This window comes from Macaca thibetana, chromosome 8 (assembly GCF_024542745.1).
Source record: "Macaca thibetana thibetana isolate TM-01 chromosome 8, ASM2454274v1, whole genome shotgun sequence".
NCBI lineage: Eukaryota > Metazoa > Chordata > Mammalia > Primates > Cercopithecidae > Macaca > Macaca thibetana.
The window spans coordinates 47,491,328-47,512,500 of record NC_065585.1 but is presented as its reverse complement, the minus strand read 5'-3'; the positions used below and the strand labels follow the sequence as shown (position 1 = coordinate 47,512,500).

General features: G+C 43.4%; 2 protein-coding genes across 6 annotated transcripts in view; both read left to right on the top strand.

Moving 5' to 3' along the window:
- Positions 1-21,173, top strand: part of ERICH5 (glutamate rich 5) — a 700,842-nt gene that overhangs the window by 238,930 nt on the left and 440,739 nt on the right. The window lies entirely within an intron of this gene.
- Positions 12,225-21,173, top strand: part of MTDH (metadherin) — an 80,923-nt gene continuing 71,974 nt past the window's right edge. For all 5 annotated transcript variants that reach the window (XM_050800512.1, XM_050800510.1, XM_050800511.1 and 2 more), the window contains exon 1: positions 12,225-12,965. In XM_050800512.1, the coding sequence (XP_050656469.1) occupies positions 12,585-12,965 (381 nt within the window). In that variant the 5' untranslated portion in view covers positions 12,225-12,584. The remainder of the gene's footprint in view (positions 12,966-21,173) is intronic.

Here is a 21,173-nt window from a genome sequence, read left to right as displayed (position 1 = left end):
GAAATCACGTCTTAGAGAACATTCAGGGAACATCTGGGAGAAGCTATGAGAACATTCAGCTTTACCAATCATGAATAAGTCCTAAATTAATGACAGTAATCTCATTTCAAAGTGAGGATTAGTAGCAATGAACTAACTTTTCTCAGTTTCTCTATTTAAACTAATGGGACAGTGATCACCAGGTCACTTAGTCACAGAGCATTACACACCCATGATTCTTCCCTCCCCTTTATCCCACTTCTTACTGCCACTACTTATTGCCATTCATTGTCAGCCTTTCTCTTCATTACCACCAGCACTGCATGAATTTAGGTACTTGGGGTACCTCACATCTTAGACCACTGAGATAGCCTTCTTTGCACCCACTTTCCAATGCCACATTCACTAATTCATTCATTCAATACATATTTACATGAATAGGCACTGCAGTAAGTGCTATGAGTACCATGTTATACAAGTCAGACACCCTTCCTGCCCCAGTGGAGCATATGATCTAGCAAGGGATGCTGGCAAACTAGTTTTATTACATACTTGTCCTCAAAGACTATAGAATAGTCCTGAATCTTATCCTATGTTATTAACTGAAGTGTATCCTCCCATCCACAAATTCATACTTTGAAGTCCTAACCCCACAATGTGACCGTATTTAGAGATACAGAGTCTTTAAGCTTAAATGAGTTCATAAGGGTGGGTCACTAATCTGACACCACTGATGTCCTCACAGGAAAAGGAAGAGACCCCAGGGAACTCTCTGTCTCTCTTTCTCTCCAAGGACACACAGAGGAAAGGCCACGTGAGGACATGGCAAGAAGGCAGCCATCTGCAAGCCAAGGAGACAGGCTAGGAGAAACTAATCCTGGAGGCATCTTGATCTTGGACTTCCAGCCTCCAGAACTGTGAGAAAATCAGTGTCTGCTGTTTAAGCCAAACAGTCTGTGGTATTGCAGGTTATGGCGGCCCAAGTTAATACATCCTGTTACTTTTGTTCACACCAGACTTAGGTACTATTCTCTATTACCATCCCTCAGCTCCTGTTAAGTAAAATTCTCCAAAGGCTTTTTCTTCTTTCTTCTTCCCCTTCTCCCTCTTCTTCTTCCTCTTTTTTTTTTTTTTTTTTTTTTGAGACAGGGTCTGGCTCTGTCACCCAGGCTGGAGTGCAGTGGCACAATCTTGGCTCACTGCTGCCTTGACCTCCCAGACTAAAGCAATTCTACCACCTAAGCTTCCCAAGTAAGCTGGGACCACAGGTGCATGCCACTACCATGCCCAACTAAATTTTTTATTTGTTGTAGAGGCGGGGTTTTGCACATGTTGCCTAGGCTGGTCTCGAACTCCTGGGCTTAAGTGATCCTCCCGCCTCAGCCTCCCAAATATGCTGGGATTCCAGGCATGAGCCACTGTATCAACCCTTTTTTTTTTTTTTTTTTTTTTTTTTTTTTGAGACAGGGCCTCACTCCATAGCCTAGGCTGGAGTGCAGTGGTGCGATCTCAGCTCACTGTAGCCTTGATTTCCCAGGGGCTCAGGTGATCCTCCCACCTCTACCTCCCCAGTAGCTAGGACTACAGGTGCACACCACCACGCCTGGCTAATTTTTTGTATTTTTTGTAAAGACAGAGTCTCCCTATGTTGCCCAGGCTGGTCTCGAACTTCCGGATTCAAGTGATCTGCCCTCCTTGGCCTCCCAAAGTGTTGGGATTACAGGTGTGAGCCACCGCATCCAGTCAAGAGGGAGTGTTCTCATTTTAGTTGTAGACAAAGTACACACTCCCTGCACTTTGGGAAGCTGAGGAGGGAGAATTGCTGGAGGCCAGGCATTTGAGACCAGCCTGGGAAACATAGCAAGACTTCATTTCTACAAAAAATGTTAAAAACTAGCCAGTCGTCGTGGTGCACACCTATAGTCCCAGCTACTCAGGAGGCTACACCAGAAGGATCACTGGAGCCCAGGAGGTCAAGGCTGCAGTGAGCTGTGATGGGCACCATTGCACTCCAGCCTAGGTAAGACCCAGAGTGAGATCCTGTCTCTAAAAAAATAGAAAAAGGTGGGAAATGTGAGGTATAAAGGCCGTGGTCCACAGCAATTCTGAAATGCAACACAGCAAATATTGGAAGTTCTTTGATTAGATTTCGATGTGTGGAAAAATTTTCTGTGGATCTTGGCTCCACCCTCTATGCTCCTGGTTCTGCCTTCTAAGTTTCCCTTCCTTTTTCATGAAAGGTGAAAAGTTTGATGCTCAGTGGTTTTCTTAGGCTGCTTCCTGCTAATAGAACTTTGGAAGTCCAATGACTTCATCTGCTACTCTTTCTGTCCCTTTCAGTCCAAACTGGCAGTGTTTTTGGTGATACAATTTTCTTAAAAATTTTGTAGGCCTTCTGTGAATTTCATTGGCGTTCACTCCATTGAATAAAAGCTACATCCAAAAATCTCATCTAGGTAAGATCTTTTTCTACCTTGGGCTCCTGTTGATTTTGCTGAGGAACAATGTCCTTAAACTTCCTAGAAGACCTATGGTTTCACTGAAAAGTTCCTTGAGTAACACTCTTAGTCTCTTTCAAGGGCCTTTTATGTAACTGAATACTGATTCGTTCAGTTTTCTGAGATTTTAACAAAAGGCTACATAGTCACACCTCCAACATTTCCTCTGCCATTTATTTTTCTTTTTCTTTTTTTCCTTTTTTTTTTTTCAGGGTCTCGCTCTGTTGCCCAGGCTGGAGGGCAGTGGTGAAATCATAGCTCATCATAGTAATCTCAAACTCCTGAGACTGAAATCAAGAGATCCTCCTGCCTTAGCCTCTCAAGTAACTGGGATTACAGATGCTCACTACCACACCCAGCTAATTTTTATTTTTTGTAGAGATGGAGTCTTGCTGTGTTGCCCAGGTTAGTCTAAAAACTTCTGGGCTCAAGCAATCCTCCCACCTCAGTCTCCCAAAATGCTGGGATTACAGGCATGAGTCACCATGCCCAGCCTCTCTGCCACTTTTCTTGACAGTGCTTGGAAGCCAATTCTTGTTCTAGCATATTCTTCTCTCTGAAGAGACTGAGAATTTTCAAAATCATCAAGTCCTAACTCCTTTTGTTTCATAGTTCTTTCCATTTATTTCTCTCCTCTCACATTTTACTATAAATATTAAGAAGAAATCCAGTGGGGCCTTCAACACTTTGCTTTGAAATATCCATTCCTACATAACCAAACCCATGACTTACACGTTCTGCATTCCACATAATTGCAGGAAACATTTGACTACATTTTCCACCATTATATAACAAAGATATATCCCTTTCTCCAGTTTCTAAAAACGTGCTCCTCATTTCCTTTTGAACTTGGGAGTATTTTTAAAATCCATAAAGTCCTTTAGAGTCTTTTTTTTTTTTTTTTTTTTTGAGATGGAGTCTCGCTCTATCGCCCAGGCTGGAGTGCAGTGGCACGATCTTGGCTCACTGCAAGCTCTGCCTCCTGGGTTCACGCCATTCTCCTGCCTCAGCCTCCCGAGTAGCTGGGACTACAAGCACCCCTTTAAAGTCTTTAAAGTTTCTACTAACAGTATATTCAAGCAATTTGGATTTTACCATGCTCCTCAAAATTATTCCAGCTTCTTACTATTCCTTGGTTTCAAAGCTACTTCCACGTATTTTGGTATTTTTTATAGCAGCATGGCACTCCCAGGTACCACAATACCAAAATCGGTTCTCTCTCACTAGGTAACAATGTTATCACAAATTTAGTGGCTTAAAACAAATACACATTTATTATCTCATAGTTTTTGTGGGTCAGGAATATGGGAACAGCTGTGCCTGCTCCTTTGTTTTCAGGTCTCTCAAAAAGAGTTAGCCAGGACTCGGGAGTCATTTGATGACCAACCAGGGAGTGATCCGTTTCCAAACGCATGAGGTTGCCAGCGGGGTTCAGTTCTTTCTGGGTCAGTAGGCTGAGGGTCTTGCTTCCTTGCTGGCTGCTGGTAGGAGGTCACCCTCAGTTCTTGCTACATGGGCTTCTTCTGATGGATATTTACTTCACCAAAGCCAGCAAGGGAAAGAGAAAATAGTCTACTAACAAGATAGGAGCACCAATTTTATGTAACATAATGATGCAAGTGACATCCCATCTCATTTTGCCATATTTTATTGGTTACAGCAAACCACAGGTTCCTCACATATGCATGGGGACAAGATTACACACATTATTCACGTTAACATTAATCATCAATATAAACTATTCTTTCAAATATATTTTGAGCACCTACCAGGTGCTAGGCATTATGCTAAGTATAGGATATGGTACGAAGGCGAGCAAAAACAGACACAGTTCCTGTTCTCATGAAAATTCTAGTCAGAAGGAGAGAGAAAATAATTACATGAATAAATGTGAAATTATGATTTTGACAAATACTATGAAAGTTTATGGTACTATGAAAATCCGTAAGATGAGGAAATGACCTGATGTAGTGGTTGGGCACAGCTTCTGGGAGAAAATGACATTTCATTTGAGATATAAAAAAATGAGCCAGAACTAACTAGAAAAAGCAAGGAAATAAATACCATGCATTCAGAAGATCATGTAGGTACTGCAAGGGGCAGTACCTATAGAGAGCATCAAATTATTGAGGGATGAAAAGCTGGAGCAAGGAAACCAAGAGGTACCCCCAACTCTGATTACCACTTTGGGGTCTGCACCCATATATCCACCTGCTTATTTGTCCTTCTCAAAATCAATGTGTAGAAAACCAACCTTGGCTTGAAAAGTTAGTTCTTTCCCAACATTCCCTACTTCAGTGAATGGCACCAACATTTGTAAAACTGGAAGTGAGAAACCTAGGAGTCATTCTTGAGAGTTCCCTCTTCTTCACTCCCTCACCAAATACTATGCGCTTTACTACTAGTTACACGACCGGTGTCTCATAATCCAGACATACCATGTTCTCTCCTGTCCCCAGGCCTTTGCTTTTGCTGGTCCCGTGCTTGGAAATCCCTCTCCATCCTCACCCCCTTCTCTTCTTAGCAATATCCTAATTCATCCTTCAAGACGTAACCCAAACATATTGCATTTAGTGTTCTACTACATCTATGCGTAAATAATAACCTCTCTCCTCAGTGATATAAAACACTTTTCAAATACCTCATCACCCCTGTTACAGGTTGGTTGTCTGGGAAGCAGACTTTCAGGCAGATCAGCAAGCAGGAAAACATTAGGCAGTGCTCCTGGAACCAATGCCAGTAGAAGGAGAAGGAAGTAGGACTGGGCAGAGGGAGAGCTGAGTTGAGATGTACCAAGAGTCCTCAGCCAAACAGTGCTCTGGGCTGGGATGGTCCTTGGATCTTTCCAAATTGAGTCAAGAAGGCCAGGACTTTAAATCCTCCTTCCCAGGATGATCAGTCCATTGGATGTGGGTTATCCCTGGAAGGAGGCATGACTTTGGCTGAAGAAGTTTTCTTCAGTAATCTACCCTAAAGTATGACAGCTTAGGGATGTCTTCTAGATGTTTCTTAGAGTTGGAGAATAAGTCCTTCATTCCCGAAGAGGGATCCAGGAGATGCACTGCAGCATCCACTACAATCCCCAGGCTCAAATCAATTTACTAGAAACACACTCCCTTGTATTAAGGAAGGCTCCATTGTCCTCACTAGGTATTTTTTCGGTGTGTGTGTGTGTGTGTGTGTGTTTTTTTTTGTTTTGTCTTGTTTTTTTTTTGTTTTTCTGTTTTTGAGACTAGATCTCGCTGTGTTGCCTGGGCTATTCACAGTGGCTATTCATAGGTGCGATCATAGCATATTATGACCTTGAACTCCTGGACTCAACCATTCCTCCTGCCTCAACTTCCCAAAGAAGCCTAATTAGTTTTTGAGATTTTTGCTTCCTTAAAGCAAAGAGTTGGGATTTAATAGAAATCTGGTAAAGGAATTACAGAATAAATGACCCAAGGAGACTGATTAACCAAAAACACAGGACCTTACTTGAAAAAAAAAAGAGTAAACCTGGCACAGGGGCTCATACCCGTAATCCCAGCACTTTGGGAGGCCAAGGCAGGTGGATCTCTTGAGACCAGGAGTTGGAGACCAGCCTGGCCGACATGGTGAAACCCCATCTCCACTAAAAATACAAAAATTAGCTGGGTGTCATGGCTCATGCCTATAATCCCAGCTACTCAGGAGGCTGAAGCAGGAGAATTGCTTGAACCCGGAGATGGAGGCTGCAGTGAACTGAGATTGTGCCATTGCACTCCAGCCTGGGCAAGAGTGAGACTCCATCGAAAGAAAGAAAGAAAGAGAGAGAGAAAGAGAGAGAGAGGAAGGAAGGAAGGAAGGAAGGAAGGAAGGAAGGAAGGAAGGAAGGAAGGAAGGAAGGAAGGAAGGAAGGAAGGAAGGAAAGGAGGGAGGGAGGGAGGGAGGGGAAAGAAAAAGGAAAGAAAGAAAGAAAGAAAGAAAGAAAGAAAGAAAGAAAGAAAGAAAGAAAGAAAGAAAGAAAGAAAGAAAGAAAGAAAGAAAGAAAGAAAGGAGGGAGGGAGGGGAGGGAGGGAGGGAGGGAAGAAAGAAAGAGAGAGAAGAAAAAGAAAGAGCAGTGCAAAACAGAGTGCAAATATCCTTTTTTTTTTCTCCGCAGACCAGGTCTCACTCTGTCTCCTAGGCTGGAGTGCAGTGGCAAGATCTCAGCTCACTGCACCCTCAACTTCCCTGGGCTCAGGTGATCCTCCCACCTCAGCCTCCCAAGCAGCTGGGACAACAGGAGTGTGCCACCATGCCCAGCTAATTTTTCTATTTTTTATAGAGACTGGGTTTTGCCATGTTCAGGCTGGTCTTGAACTCCTCCGCTCAAGCAATCTGCCTGCCTCAGCCTCCCAAAGTGCTGGGATTACAGGCTTGAGCCACCACACCCACCTGTCATTTAATTTTTGTCACTTAAATTTAATTACAAAGTATTTTAGGCATACAAAAAGTAGAGATAAGGAGTACCCGTGTTTTCATAACTCTTAACCTAGTTTAAGAGCTACAGCATTATATATTTGTAGCTCCCTTGTATAGTTTTCACTTATCCCATTTCTCTCCCACTCTTCCTAGAAATAATCACTATCTCAAACTTTGTGCTCATTATTCCCATGCACGGTTTTATATTCTTACCACACATGTATTCTACTGAATGAGTGTACCATTCAGCAGTGATAACTTTCACTTTTGTTATCACTTTCACAGCCTCCATGCTTCCCCCAGCCCCCACCCTGATGTTCCCTTGAGGTACAGTTGATAAAATCTAGTTTTCAGTTCCATACAGATTCTTAGCTTATCTTCTGATCTCTTAAAGGAAACATCTTGGCCCTTGCAGCAACACAAACTAGCTTAGGATTCTGAGCATACTTCTGCAGGCAGTTTAATTATTTACTAATTCTTCCTTTATTCTGAGAATAACCCTTTCCGGACTGTGTCTTAAAATTCTTGGCACACTTAACTATAGTTCCATGCTTTACCATAAAATCATTCTCTAGGTGTGTAACTCTGTGATCCGGTAGTTTATAATGGCAAGAATCTACATTTTGAAGACCCAAGCCATTATTTTTCTTTCACCAGCCATCACAAAAGCTATTTCTGCAACCAGGAAGAGGGATCTCACCAGAACCCAACCAGGCTGCCACGTAACTTGGGACTACCAGCTCCAGAACTGTGAGGAAAAAAAACTTCTCTTGTTTAAGTCACCCAGTATGTGGTATTTTGTCATGGCAGCCCTAGCAAACTAACATGCACACTAATCCCAATAATTGACTGCACAGTATACTGAAAAAGAAGAGTGATCAAAGGTCAAGAGCAGTGGGAGGTCTGAGCTCCTGTTTGGGCTCTGTCACTCAGCACTCAGACTCTAGGGTATAACACTTGACCCTTTGAAGCTCCCTTTTCCTCATCTATAAAATGAAGGGCATTAGGTAGCACTTCATGTCCCTTAAAATTTTCAAACTGAAAGTATTTAATTCACAAATTGTGAGCTATGGCTCAGGCAATCATAGCACCACTGCTGCATCTCAGGAAGTAATCATGGATATTCACCGAGATTTAGTTACAAACATATTCATGACAGAACTGCATTTAATGGCAAAAAACAAAAAATCCTGTCAATAACCTAACTATACAATATAGTATGTTAAATCAGAGACAGACAATATCTTGCCATTATAAATGATACTTTAAGTGAACATTGTACAAACCCATTAAAAAACGTTTTTGTGGCCGGGCACAGTGGCTCATGCCTGTAATCCCAGCACTCTGAGAGGCCCAGGCGAGCGGATCACCTGAAGTCAGAAGTTCAAGACCAGCCTGGTCATGGTGAAACCCCGTCTCTACTAAAAATACAAAAAAAATCAGCCGGGTACGGTGGTGCGCATCTGTAATCCCAGCTACTCAGGAGGCTGAGGCAGGAGAATAGCTTGAACCTGGGAGGCGGAGGTTGCAGTTAGCCAAGATTGTGCCATTGTGCTCCAGCCTGGGTAACAAGAGCAAAACTCCATTTCAAAAAAAAAAAAGTTTTTGTTAATGACCATCAAGGATATAGTGTTGAGAAACCTTGTTCTTTAAAATCATAGTTTGGCAAAAACTTTGAAATCTCAGCAGTGAAAATGGAACATCTCACTCTTGTAGGATCTGAGCTCTATGAGTCATTTTATTTTTTAATTTTTGGGGGTACATAGTAGATGTATATATTATAGAGTACATGAGACATTTTGATATAGGCATACAATTCATAATAGTCACATCAAGGTAAACGGAGTATCCATCACTTCAGCATTTATCCTTTGTGTTACAACCCAATTATATTTTTATTTTTAAATGTACAATAAATTATTGCTGACTATAGACACGCTGTTGTGCTATCAAATACTAAATCTTCACTCTAACTATATGTGACTTTTTAAAATCTTTTTTGAACTGCTTTATTCAAGTATAATAGACACGAATTAAACAATACTTTATATATTCGATAAATTTTGAAATATATACCTGTAAAACCATTACCACAATCAAAATAACGCACATGTCCATCACACCCAAGGGTTTCCTGGTACCCCTTGGTAATCCCTCCCTCTCTCCCATTTCTCCTTCCTCCCACCACCCTCCACCCCCATACCCAAGAAATCACTGATTTGCTTTGTCACTACAGATTAGTTTGCATTTTCAAGTTTTATGCCAACGGAATCATACACCATGTACTCTCTTTTATCTGGCTTCTTTCACTCAGCATAATCCATGTTGTTACATGTATTCATAGTTCATTCCTTTTTATTTCTGAGTGGTATTCCACTGTATGGGTCACTCCCAGAAAAAGCAGTCCTTATTTCCAACCAGGTGCAGAGCTTCAGGTAAAGGGTTTCAGACACAACAGCTTAACTTTGTCATTTACAAGGAATTAGAATTCTCACTCTATTTAGGCCAGACTTGATATTAACTTCTTTACATACTGCATCACTTTGATTTGAGGGGTTTTGTTTTGTTTTTGAGACAGAATCTCCTTCTGTCGCCCAGGCTGGAGTGCAGTGGCACGATCTCAGCTCACTGCAGCCCCCGCCTTCCGGGTTCAAGTGATTTTCATGCCTCAGCCACCTGAGTAGCTGGGATTACAGGCGTGTGCCACCACGCCCAGCATTTTTTGCATTTTTACAAGAGACAGAGTTTTGCCATGTTGCCCAGACTGGTCTCGAACTCCTGGCCTCAGGTGATCCACCTACCTTGGCCTTCCAAAGTGCTGGGATTACAGGTGTGAGCCACCATGCTCGGCCTGCTTTGAGTCTTTCAAGGCATTGCTTCATTTAAATTTTACCCAAACTCCAACCTATTGCAAATGAATAAACCTAACATTTTGGGACTACAGGTATGTTCCTGGTGGGCTTTATCACTTCCAATAAATACTCATGGCTACCTTAAGTGCAAAAAAGTGAAAATATATGACCTTATTTTTGCTTTTAAAATATATATTTTTGTTTGTTTTCTATTGTTAAGATTAAAGGACAGAAAAAAAGGTGATTGATTTTACTGAATCAATACTCAGTAGGCTGCCAAAGGGACTGACGAACCCCACTACTATTATTGTTTTATATTTTTATATATATACACACACACACACGCACATATATATATATATATATATTTTTTTTTTTTTTTTTTTGAAGACAGATTCTCCCTGTCACCCAGGTTGGAGTGCAGTGGCGCGATCTTGGCTCACTGCAACCTCCACCTCCCAGGTTCAAGCGATTCTCCTGCCTCAGCCTCCCAAGTAGCTGGGATAACAGGCAGGTGTGACCACGCCTGCCTAATTTTTGTATTTTTTTGTAGAGACAGGATTTTGCTATGTTGGTCAGGCTGGTCTCAGACTCTGAGCTCAAGCAATCCGTCTGCCTCGGCCTCCCAAAGTGCTGGGATTACAGGCGTGAGCCACCGCCCCTGCCATTATTGTAATAGTTTAATTCGAAAATTCACAGGTGGACCGGGAGCAGTGGCTCAAGCCTGTAATCCCAGCACTTCGGGAGGCCGACGCACGCGGATCACAAGGTCAGGGCGACTGCAGCCTGGGCGACAGAGCGAGACTCCGTCTAAAAAAAAAAAAATTAAAATTCACAGATGTTCATCTAGAATGGGCAGAATTGTCAGTGGAACTTCCTAGGAAAATCATGACCCTTCACATCTCTAGAACCAAAACACATGTAGAATTATAAATCTTATTTCACAAATATAAATAGAATTTGGAAACTTTTACAGTTAAAGCAGATCCCAATAACATTTTCTAAGTTTTTGGCCTCCTAATTTAATTTAGTCTTTAATTATAAGTCTTGGCAGATGTAGTATACTTTTATTATTTATTATTTACAAAACTCCCACACATGAATCACAATATGCATTACTACACTGTTGCAAAATAGGTCAAGACATATTTTTGGTATTCGGTGGTTATTAATATTACCCGTTGTATTCCTTGAGAAAGCCTGTACTTAGTTCACTTAAGACAGTTGCTTACACGCTAATTATCATTTACCGATGAAATACAGAGTTTCCTTATAGCAAAATATAATCTTAAAACTCTAAGGCAGCCTTCAAACATTCTCCTTATAATTAAAATCTGAAGGCCGGGTATGGTGGCTCACGCCTGTAATCCCAGCACTTTGGGAGGCCGAGGAGGGCAGATCACCAGGTCAGGAGATCGACACCATCCTGCCTAACACGGTGAAACCCCGTCGCTACTAAAAATACAAAAAATTAGCCCGGCGTGGTGGCGGGCGCCTGTAGTCCCAGCTACTCAGGAGGCTGAGGCAGGAGGATGGCGTGAACCCGGGAGGCGGAGCTTGCAGTAAGCGAACTTAGTGCCATTGCACTCCAGCCTGGGCGACAAAGCGAGACTCCCCTCTCAAAACAAAAAAAGGCAGTTCCTTTCCTTCCATAGCTGCATCCCAGAGATGGTCAACATAGCATATAAAAATTGAATTTTTGGAAATTCCTTTTGCAGTCTTGTAGAAAAGCTTAAAATAAAACGTAACGGGAAAGCTCCCTCCATAAGTAAATACAATCTAATGTGCTTCCTCTTATGTGTTATTAAAGCTCCAAATTAGTAGGAAAAGAATAGTGCCGCCCACTGGCGTTCCAACTTTTGAATTCTGGGGACTAACAACACTGAGAGCAAGAGTGAATGAGCCAAACGACGCAAACGTGCCCTCGCCAGGCTGGCAACTGGCAGGCATGCAGTGTATTAGTTGCCCTGGGGAGAAACACTCTGGAGAGAAATACCCAATTTGTGAATTAAACCTAGGTCCCGGAAGAAGAGTGTTCGGCGTCAGACTCCACCGAGCTCATTCTGGAAGGATCCAGCTGACTGGCGCCCCCAGGGAGAAAATGCGATTCCACCTCAACAACACTCCAGAAAAAGACATGAAGAGCCCTACACCTGCCAGGGCGACATTGACCTAGACCCGGTGACCCCGTTCCTAGCGCTGCAACCCTCCCCCCTCCCCCTTCTTCACGAAGCCCCTCCCCTGTACTCATTCGTCGCGCCACGTCTCCTAACAGCGCCACCAGCCACCCCGCGGAGGCGTCCGCTAATTAACCCCTCCCAGCCTCTGGTCGATAGTCACGGGTCCTCAACGCCGCGTCTTAACCAGGCCCGAACCCACCACAGCCAACCTTCCGGGCCGCGCCTTTGCCCCACCCGACCCCGCCCGCCCCCACGTGACGCCCACGCCCCGCCCACTGGCGCCACGTGACCCACGGTAGGCCCCGCGCGCGGCGTGGATCGCGGCCCAAGCCGCCATTGTTCCGCCGAGGGAGGACAGCGGGGCCTGGCGCTGGCGCCTAGACGCCGCTTAGCGGCCGCCACTGGAGACACTCCCTCCCGCCTCCTGGGTCTCCTGGCGGCGGCGGAGTGAGGCTGACAGCGGGGAACCTGGGAGACCCCTCCGCCCTCCCCGCGGTGGCAGCGGCCGATCCCCGGCTCCAGCGCGAGGGACGGCCGCGATGCGCTCGGCCTGAGGCTACCCGGCCCGGCCCTTCCTCGCTTCCCTTGACTATTCCACGGCGTCTCCGCGCCCCGGCGTCATCCTGCGAGTCCCTCTGACGGGAGGGAAGATGGCTGCACGGAGCTGGCAGGACGAGCTGGCCCAGCAGGCCGAGGAGGGCTCGGCCCGGCTGCGGGAAATGCTCTCGGTCGGCCTAGGCTTTCTGCGCACCGAGCTGGGCCTCGACCTGGGGCTGGAGCCGAAACGGTACCCTGGCTGGGTGATCCTGGTGGGCACGGGCGCGCTCGGGCTGCTGCTGCTGTTTCTGCTGGGCTACGGCTGGGCCGCGGCTTGCGCCGGCGCCCGCAAAAAGCGGAGGAGCCCGCCCCGCAAGCGGGAGGAGGCGGCGGCTGCGCCGGCTGCGGCCCCCGACGACCTGGCCTTGCTGAAGAATCTCCGGAGCGAGGAACAGAAGAAGAAGAACCGGAAGAAACTGTCCGAGAAGCCCAAAGTGAGTATGGGATGAGCGGCGGTAGAGAACGGGCGAAGGGCGGGCGCGGAGACCCTCGAGCTGGGGGGAGGCCGCGCCCCAGCCGTGAAGGGAAAAGAGTGCTTAGTCCAAAGCCGAGAGGCAGCTCTCCCAAGTGGAGCAGGCGGTGATTAGGGGGTCATGTTATTTGGGGAGTGGGGGAAACTCAGGAAGTATAGGATGGGTGGGGAAGCCCAGTTTCGAGGAAAGAAGTTAGGAGGTCTGAGGGGTCCATTCAGATAGGCGCCCAGAGGTCAAGCCATCTTTGGGAACCTTGACTGCTAGAATAGCACAGCATCCTTCCTTGAGGCCTGCAGAGGAGGCTGCATGTGGAGCGTCATGGGACCTTAAGGTGGTGTTGGGAAGTTGTGGAAAGCCTGCGCTCGGAAGACAGATGTCTGTCTCAAGTCACATTGAGACAGTAGCCAGTGGAGGAAGTACGGTGACCTAGAAATTCTGAGGCTTACACAGGATTAAAGGTGTCCAGGTCTAGACGCGCTTCCATTTTAGTTGGGACTGTTAAAGGGAAATGGTTGCCCACTCTTGTTCTGGCACATGTGGCCAACAGAGGCCGGAACGGGAGCAAGGCAAGAAGGGGTCGGTTACCTAATACGCTTTGAGGTGTATGGTCCTATGAGAAAGAGCTAAGGCGAGTTCAACGAACGAGTCTGTTGCACACTCTGTGGTGTGGTAGATTTGTGAAACAGAGTAAAGGGAGATGACAGGGCAGAATGGTGAAAGCCGAGAGAGGAATTCAGGCACCGATTTGCTGGGCCACGTGTGGAAGTCGCAGAGGGCATCACATCTGTCTTAGGCCTTCGTGTTGTAAGTTTACATTCTTTATTGCCATTCCCATGGTTCTCCCATTATATCTTTAATAGTTTTATGTATTTTTAAAAATATTTTACATTTGAGCAAATTGAAACTATGGAGAGTATGCAGTTAGAAACAGCACCTAACCTATTTTTATATCCACCGAATTAAGTTCTTCGCCTTTTCAGTACAGTTCAGTACGCCAGTACGGAGGCCCTACTATGTGAAATTTGCACTCTGGTGTTTGGAGGGCAGTGCAAGGTATACACATAGAGTCAATCTGGGAGACATATTCATAGCTAATTAGAATTTTGCATAGACTGATAGGTGTTAAAGAGGTTTGAACTGAGTGTTAGGTTTGGAGGGTAGGAGACATTTCACTGGAGGGCTTGAGGAAAGTTGTTGGAGGAAATGGGGTTTGAGTTCAAACTAACAAGAGTTTTGTTGGTAACAAACTCTAATCTCTAGATTACAGATGTGACAGGTCACAGTTAGTGCATTATGAGGCCTGGATAAGCCTTCACGTTTTGCCTACTGATTGAGAAAGATGCAAGATACATATGAAACCTGGAAAAGGCACAACTTTGTCAATGTAAATACTACCATACGTTAGGAGAGGAGAAAATAGAACTGGTTTGGAACATAAATAATTTAAACATTTGTGGAGACTATCAAGAATTACCAATTATCAAAGTAATGTTATGGTGAAAATAGAGAACCTTGCTCCAAGGTAAGGAAAGAAGGTGATCTTGAAAGAAACACATTGAGCACAAACCCATGTGGATGAAGCGCATTGTGAAAATTTCAAAACCCTATTTGGGACATCTAGAATTTCAGATAAACTTGAGTTGAGAGAGATGGGTGCTCCAAGAACCCATCCGAAGTGCATTATAACACTCAAATGACTCATCTGAAGGAATACAGACTCCAGTGAATGCTTATACAGTACTGTGAAGAATGCTCGGTAGACTTAGGACTTACCCCTTCCTTTTCATTCGAGTTAAGGAAGTGGGGAGTAAATAAGTAAACCTAGCGTTAGCTTTGAGGAGTGGAGAATGGGAAGACTGTATGGCTGAATGTTAATTGGGTGAGAAAATATCCTTATTTACCAAATACTGAAGATGTATTCGAGAAGTTTAACATTTACAAAATTGGGACTTCAAGCTTTTGTGACTGAAACCCACAGTAAGAAATACGTTTTACATTACACACATAAAACTGTTCTGTTTTTCTTTAATGTTCATGACCCACTAAATTCATTTCACATTTGACTGTGAGGCATGACCCACAGTTAGAAAAATGGCAGCTTTACAGGGCAAAGAAGTACAAGCTGCCATTTATTTAGGACTCTTTAGATACCTTTAACTGAGCTAAGTATTGAAGAAAAGCAAGATACTACTTACAAATTGAAGGTGGTAAAAAGGAATACAATATTGGCATATCTCTCTGTGGCGGGGATACAAATGTAAAAGCTCAGTTTCTCCCCAGGGAGCTTTTTGTTTCAGTTGTGGAAAAATATATACTTAAGTTAATGATACAACTAGATGTGAACCCAGGTGGGCATGAAAGGCCTTATCACAGAAGCTGACTTTGAAAGTGGGTAGAAGTGCCCAGGAATTCGAGAACGACCTGGGCAATATAGTGAGACCTCATCTCTACAAAAAATTTTAAAAATTATCCCAGTGCGGTGGTGCGCACATGTAGTCCCAGCTATTCTGGAGGCTGAGGTTGGAGGATTGCTTGAGCCAGGAGGTGGAGGCTGGAGTGAGCCAATTCGAGGCCCTGTCTAAAAACGGGGGGAAGGGAAGGCAGTAAGAGCAAGATAATGTGAGAGGCCTGAGAAACAATAAAAGCTCAGGATTGAAAGAAGACAACTCTGTCAGCCTGACAGGAATGGGAAACTCTAAAATTGAGTAAGGCATTTCACCTTGCTCTATTCAGTGTATCTTGTTTACAAATTGAAAATCTTAGTTGAGTTAAAACACTGCAGGATTCTTCAAAGTGTTATCCTTGGCTACTTGGATTGAGAGTCACCTTGAATGCTTGTGGAAATGCTTGGGCCAGGCGCAGTGGCTTATGCTTGTAATCCCAGCACTTTGGGAGGCACTGGTGGGAGGATCGCTTGAGCCCAGGAGTTTGATGCTGTAGTGAGCTATGATCAGGTGACTGCACTCCATCCTGGGGAACACAGCAAGACTCTGTCTTTTAAAAGAAAAAAAAAAAAAAAGCTTGTAGGTTCCTGATCTCTGATCTTTTCATTCCATTATTTTTAGGTTTTTCTTAAATCATTCCAAATTTTGCTGCTCCTGTTTTCAAATTTTTCATTTGTAAAGTAAATAGTGGCTAAATCTGTATTTACCTCAACCTGTTTATAAGCAATTTCTGAAATTATTTTATCAATTTGTTTTTTATCCCCTAATAAAATCATGCCATAGATCTTTTAGGGTATGAATTACAGTTTGTTCCCTAATTGAAAGTGGGGGAGGGGGGCACTTTTTACTTGCCTCAGTTCTTGGCATTTTTTCTTTTCCGCCCTACCCCATTCTTGGCATGTTTGGAAATAATTATATGTATTTTTCATGACATCTACCTCAAAGTCTGTATTGAATGGACACTCAATAAGTATTTTTTAACTTGATTTTTAATCTGAGTAATGACTTAGATTGAAGTGAAGTCTGCGAAAACTGGTCTGTAACAATTGGCTTTGAATTCCGGAAGCACATAATTAGGATTAATATCAAAGAAAATTGTCTCTTTTTTTTTTTTTTTTTTTTGAGACGGTCTTGCTCTATTGCCCATGCTGGAGTGCAGTGGTGGTTATAGCTCTCATAGCTCACTACAGCCTCAAACTCCTGGCCTCAAGCCATCCTCCCCTTGCCCTCCCAAAATGTTGGGATTACAGGCATGAACAACCAGCTCAAAAATTTATTTTAGGGAACAAGTTATTTGCATATTAGTGTAGGAATGTTCATAAAGATTTGCTATAGTGTAATTTCCATATCTCTAAGCTCAATGAATAAAATAATAATTCCTTTTGTTTGCTACCAGATAGCCTTGCACAATGCTTGGGACTAAAAAAAAATAATAATTGTTGAATGCATAATATAGTAAGATATCCAACAAAAGTATTTATACATCGTATTCCTATTTTTCATGACTGGTAAGTACCTATGTGAGCCCCTTTTTCTCTTTAAAGTGGAAAATGGCTGTTTGCCTCATCTGGCTATAATTTTGTGAGGTGAAGGACTGCCTATTTGATGACCCCATAAGATTATAATATTGTGTTTTTACTATACCTTTTCTGTGTTTAGATACACAAACACCATTGTGTTACAGTTGCGACAGTATTCAGTACAGCAACATGCTGTACAGGTTTATAGCCTAGGTTTGTGTCAGTATACTGTGTGATGTTTGCACAAAGATGCATTTATCAGAATGTATTCTCCTCATTAAGCAATGTATGACTGTATTCTAATAGTATGCAGTGGTTTTTGTAGTCATTACTTCTGTTCCAGTTTCACTGCCACTGCCCTACTTTAGGACTTTATTACCTTTTGCTTAGACTATTCTAACATCTGGTTTTCCTGCTTCCAGTTTCTTTTTTGCCGATCTTTTCTACCCACTCATGCGAGTTGAGTCTTTTGAAGCCTAACCCTGATCATGTGACTTTGATGTTCACATCGTTTCAGTAGTTTCCCCATCACCTGCTGAACAAAATCCAAAATTCATGACATGGCACTCAAGTCTCTTCATGATCTAACCCTACCTTAGGCTTGTCTCTCACCGTTACTCCTAAGACGAAATAATTCTGCTTGGCTAGATTTCTGTGTCTCTTTATTATTATTTTCATTTTTGTTGTTGTTGTTTTTATTGTTGTTGTTTTTGGAGACAAGAGTCTTCACTTTGTCCCAGGCTGGAGTGCAGTGGTGTGAACACAGCTCACTGCAGCCTCCACTTCCCGGGCTCAAGCAGTCCTCCCGCCTCACCCCCTCAAGTAGTTGGGATTACAGATGCACGATACCACACCTGGTTATTTTTGTATTTTTTGTAGAGATGGAGTTTCACCATGTTGCCCAGGCATGGTCTCAAACTCCTGAGCTCAGGCAGTCCACCTGCCTTAGCCTCCCAAAGTACTGGGATTACAGGCATGAGCCACGGCCCCTGGACATTGTGTTTATCTATTAAAAGGCCCTTCTTTCTATCTGTCTACCAATTTTTTTTTTTTCTTTTTTTTGAGATGCAGTCTCACTGTGTCACCCAGGCTGGAGTGCAGTGGTGCGATCTTGGCTCACTGCAAACTCCGCCTCCCAGGTTCTCACCATTCTCTTGCCTCAGCCTCCTGAGTAGCTGGACTACAGGTGCCCGCCACCACACACCCAACTAATTTTTTGTATTTTTAGTGTAGATAGGGTTTCACCATGTTAGCCAGGGTGGTCTCGATTTCCTGACCTCGTGATCTACCCACCTCGGCCTCCCAAAGTGCTGGGATTACAGGCATGAGCCACTGCGCCTGGCCAATTTCTTTTCTTATTTTTGTTTTTAAATTTCTTTTCAAGACAGCGTCTGGCTGTGTCAACCAGGCTGGAGTGCAGTGGCATAATCTTGGCTCACTGCAACCTCAACCTCCCAGGTTCAGGTTGACTCTCCCACTTCAGCCTCCTGAGCAGCTGGGACTAGACGCACACCACCATGCCCAGCTAATTTTTGTATTTTTTGTAGAGATGGGGTTTTGCCATGTTGCCTAGACTGGTCTTGAACTGCTGAGCTCAAGTACTCCGCCTGCCTAGGCCTCCCAAAGTGCTGGGATTGCAAGCGTTAGCCACTGTGCCCAGCCTGTCTCTACCAATTTCCACCTGTTCTTCAAGGCCCAGCTGTAGTGCTGGTTCAACTGTAAAGCCTTCCCTAGCTCCTCAGCTAGAGTTATATATTGTAACACCTAGCATAATGTTTCGTGTTTAGTGGAAACTATGGAATTGCCTTTTTAAAAAAAATTTTTTTTTTTTTTTTTTTTTGAGCTTGGGTCTCACTCTGTCACCCAGGCTGGAGTGCAGTGGCATGATCTTGGCTCACTGCAACCTCTGCCTTGCAGGCTCAAGTAATCCTTCCACCTCAGCCTCCGGAGTAGCTGGGATCACAGGCACGCACCACCACACCTGGCTATGCCATATTTTTTGGATTAGAATGGTCTAATATCGCCATTTCATGTGGTTCTGTCTAATAATCATTCTGCAAGTATCTGAGTGTCTGCCCATTACCCATATTAGGAGCACAAAACGCATTACTAGTGGTCACACACATAAAAGGTATGTTGTAAATAGTACTGGAACAGATCAGTGTAGTTGATTTTCTTTATCTGCAGAAATTCTGTAAAGTTCCCACTGAATTAGCAAGTACTAAACTAGTGCTTCTAGGGAAAATGCAAAATTAGGTCCAAGCCTCTGGTCACAATATTTTCACCAATAGCATATACAATACATAGTCTTGTTTTATATGTGTTTCTGTTTACAGACATTTAATTTAGTTGATTCACATAATTGAACTCATGGCCAACAGCACTAGAACTCATGCCTGAACAAAGCTTATCTAATGCATTATTTTCTTTGTAAGGTATATCACAGCCTTCTTATGCTTAAGAATGCTAGGCAGCACTTCAGCACTACAGTTGGGGACCATTTTAAACACCAAAATCACTAACGAAAAGCACCAAAAAAATGCAAAATATGTGGCACTAAATAGTCCTCAGAAAGGATCCTTATTTACAGTGATGAGAGCTGAAATAAGAAGGTGGAATCTTGACCTCAGCTGGGAAGGTGCCTGCAGAGTGACTTTGCAGCTCTGTGCATGTGCATGTCCACAGATGACCGTGAAAGTACCTCAAGCATTGATTTTGGAGTTACAAATCAATTTTAGTGAAAGGGTAAATTCACTAATACAGAATCCATTAATAATGGGGAACAACTGTATATTAGTCTCTATCTATATCTACACTGTTCTGTCATCTCCAGAACCTCATGTCTGCATGTATGCTTGATTTCTCTGATTGGGAGTCTGATATGTATCTCACACTTTTTAAAAATTATCTCAAACTTTTAACATCTCCAAAACAGAACCTGTTATTTCTTGCCTTCTCCCAGTCTCCCCCATTTCTGTAAGTGGTAAAATACTCTACCATCCATTCAGTTATTCAAGCCAAAAATAGAAGAATCATCCTTGATTCTAATCTTTTTCTCACCTCGTATCTTCCTCACCTTATATCTAACCCATCAGCAAAGTACCATCAATTTTATCTCTAAAATATATATTCAATCTGACTACTTTTTCTAGTGTCACCTTAGCTCCCCTAACCTGCAGCAGTAGCCTTCTTTTTACTGCATCCAGTCCTTTCTCAATGCACTAGTAATGAGATTTTTCAAAGCAAATCACCATGCTGCCTAAAACCAGCACTTAGTAACTTTTGCGTTTAAAATCCAAACCTCTTTCCATGGCCTGTATGGCCCAGCACCTGCTTGTCTTTTTAAGCTGAATTTGAGTGAGTTTCCTGTCATTTGCTATTCGGTTCTTCAGACTCTTTCACAACCCAGCGTCTTTACATGAGCTATTATTAACACTTTTGTAACAATCTTTCCCTCAGCCTTTAGTTTTCACCTTAAAAGTCACCTTCCACGAAAATCTTTTCCTGATCACCCTATTTGAAATTTAGACATCCCTTTCTATTTTCTGTCTCAACCCCTTAGATGTTTCCTTCATAGTGGTTATCACAGTTTGTACATTATTTGTTTACTTACCCATTTACTTTTTTGGGTTCTCTCCCTCCCCAGATTGTAAACCAGTGGCAAACTGCTTGGCATGTAAGTGCCTTTGGTAATTATCTGTTGAACTGAAAGCTGAATGAAGTGGCTAAAATAACGTCTCAGTTAATTGGATAATCTGTCATTGAGCTAAATAAATTTGTCTCTTAATATATTCCCAATAGAATTGTGTTTTTTTATTCTTAGGTAATGGTTTTGCTGGTAATAATAAAAACAAATTGTATCACTTGCCACCTATAGAGTTTTCTTTTTTCCTTTAAGTCACTCTTTGTCAGTTTTAATTCTTAATAGAATAATCAGCCAGACACGGTGGCTTACACCTGTAATCCCGGCACTTTGGGAGGCCGAGGCAGGCGGATCACCAGGTCAGGAGATTGAGACCATCCTGGCCAACATGGTGAAACCCCAAATCTACTAAAATCTACTAAAAATACAAAACTTAGCCAGGCGTGGTGGTGTGCACCTATAGTCCCAGCTACTCAGGAGGCTGAGGCACGGGAATCACTTGAACCCGGGAGGCGGAGGTTGCAGTGAGCCAAGATCGCGCCACTGTACTCTAGCTTAGCGA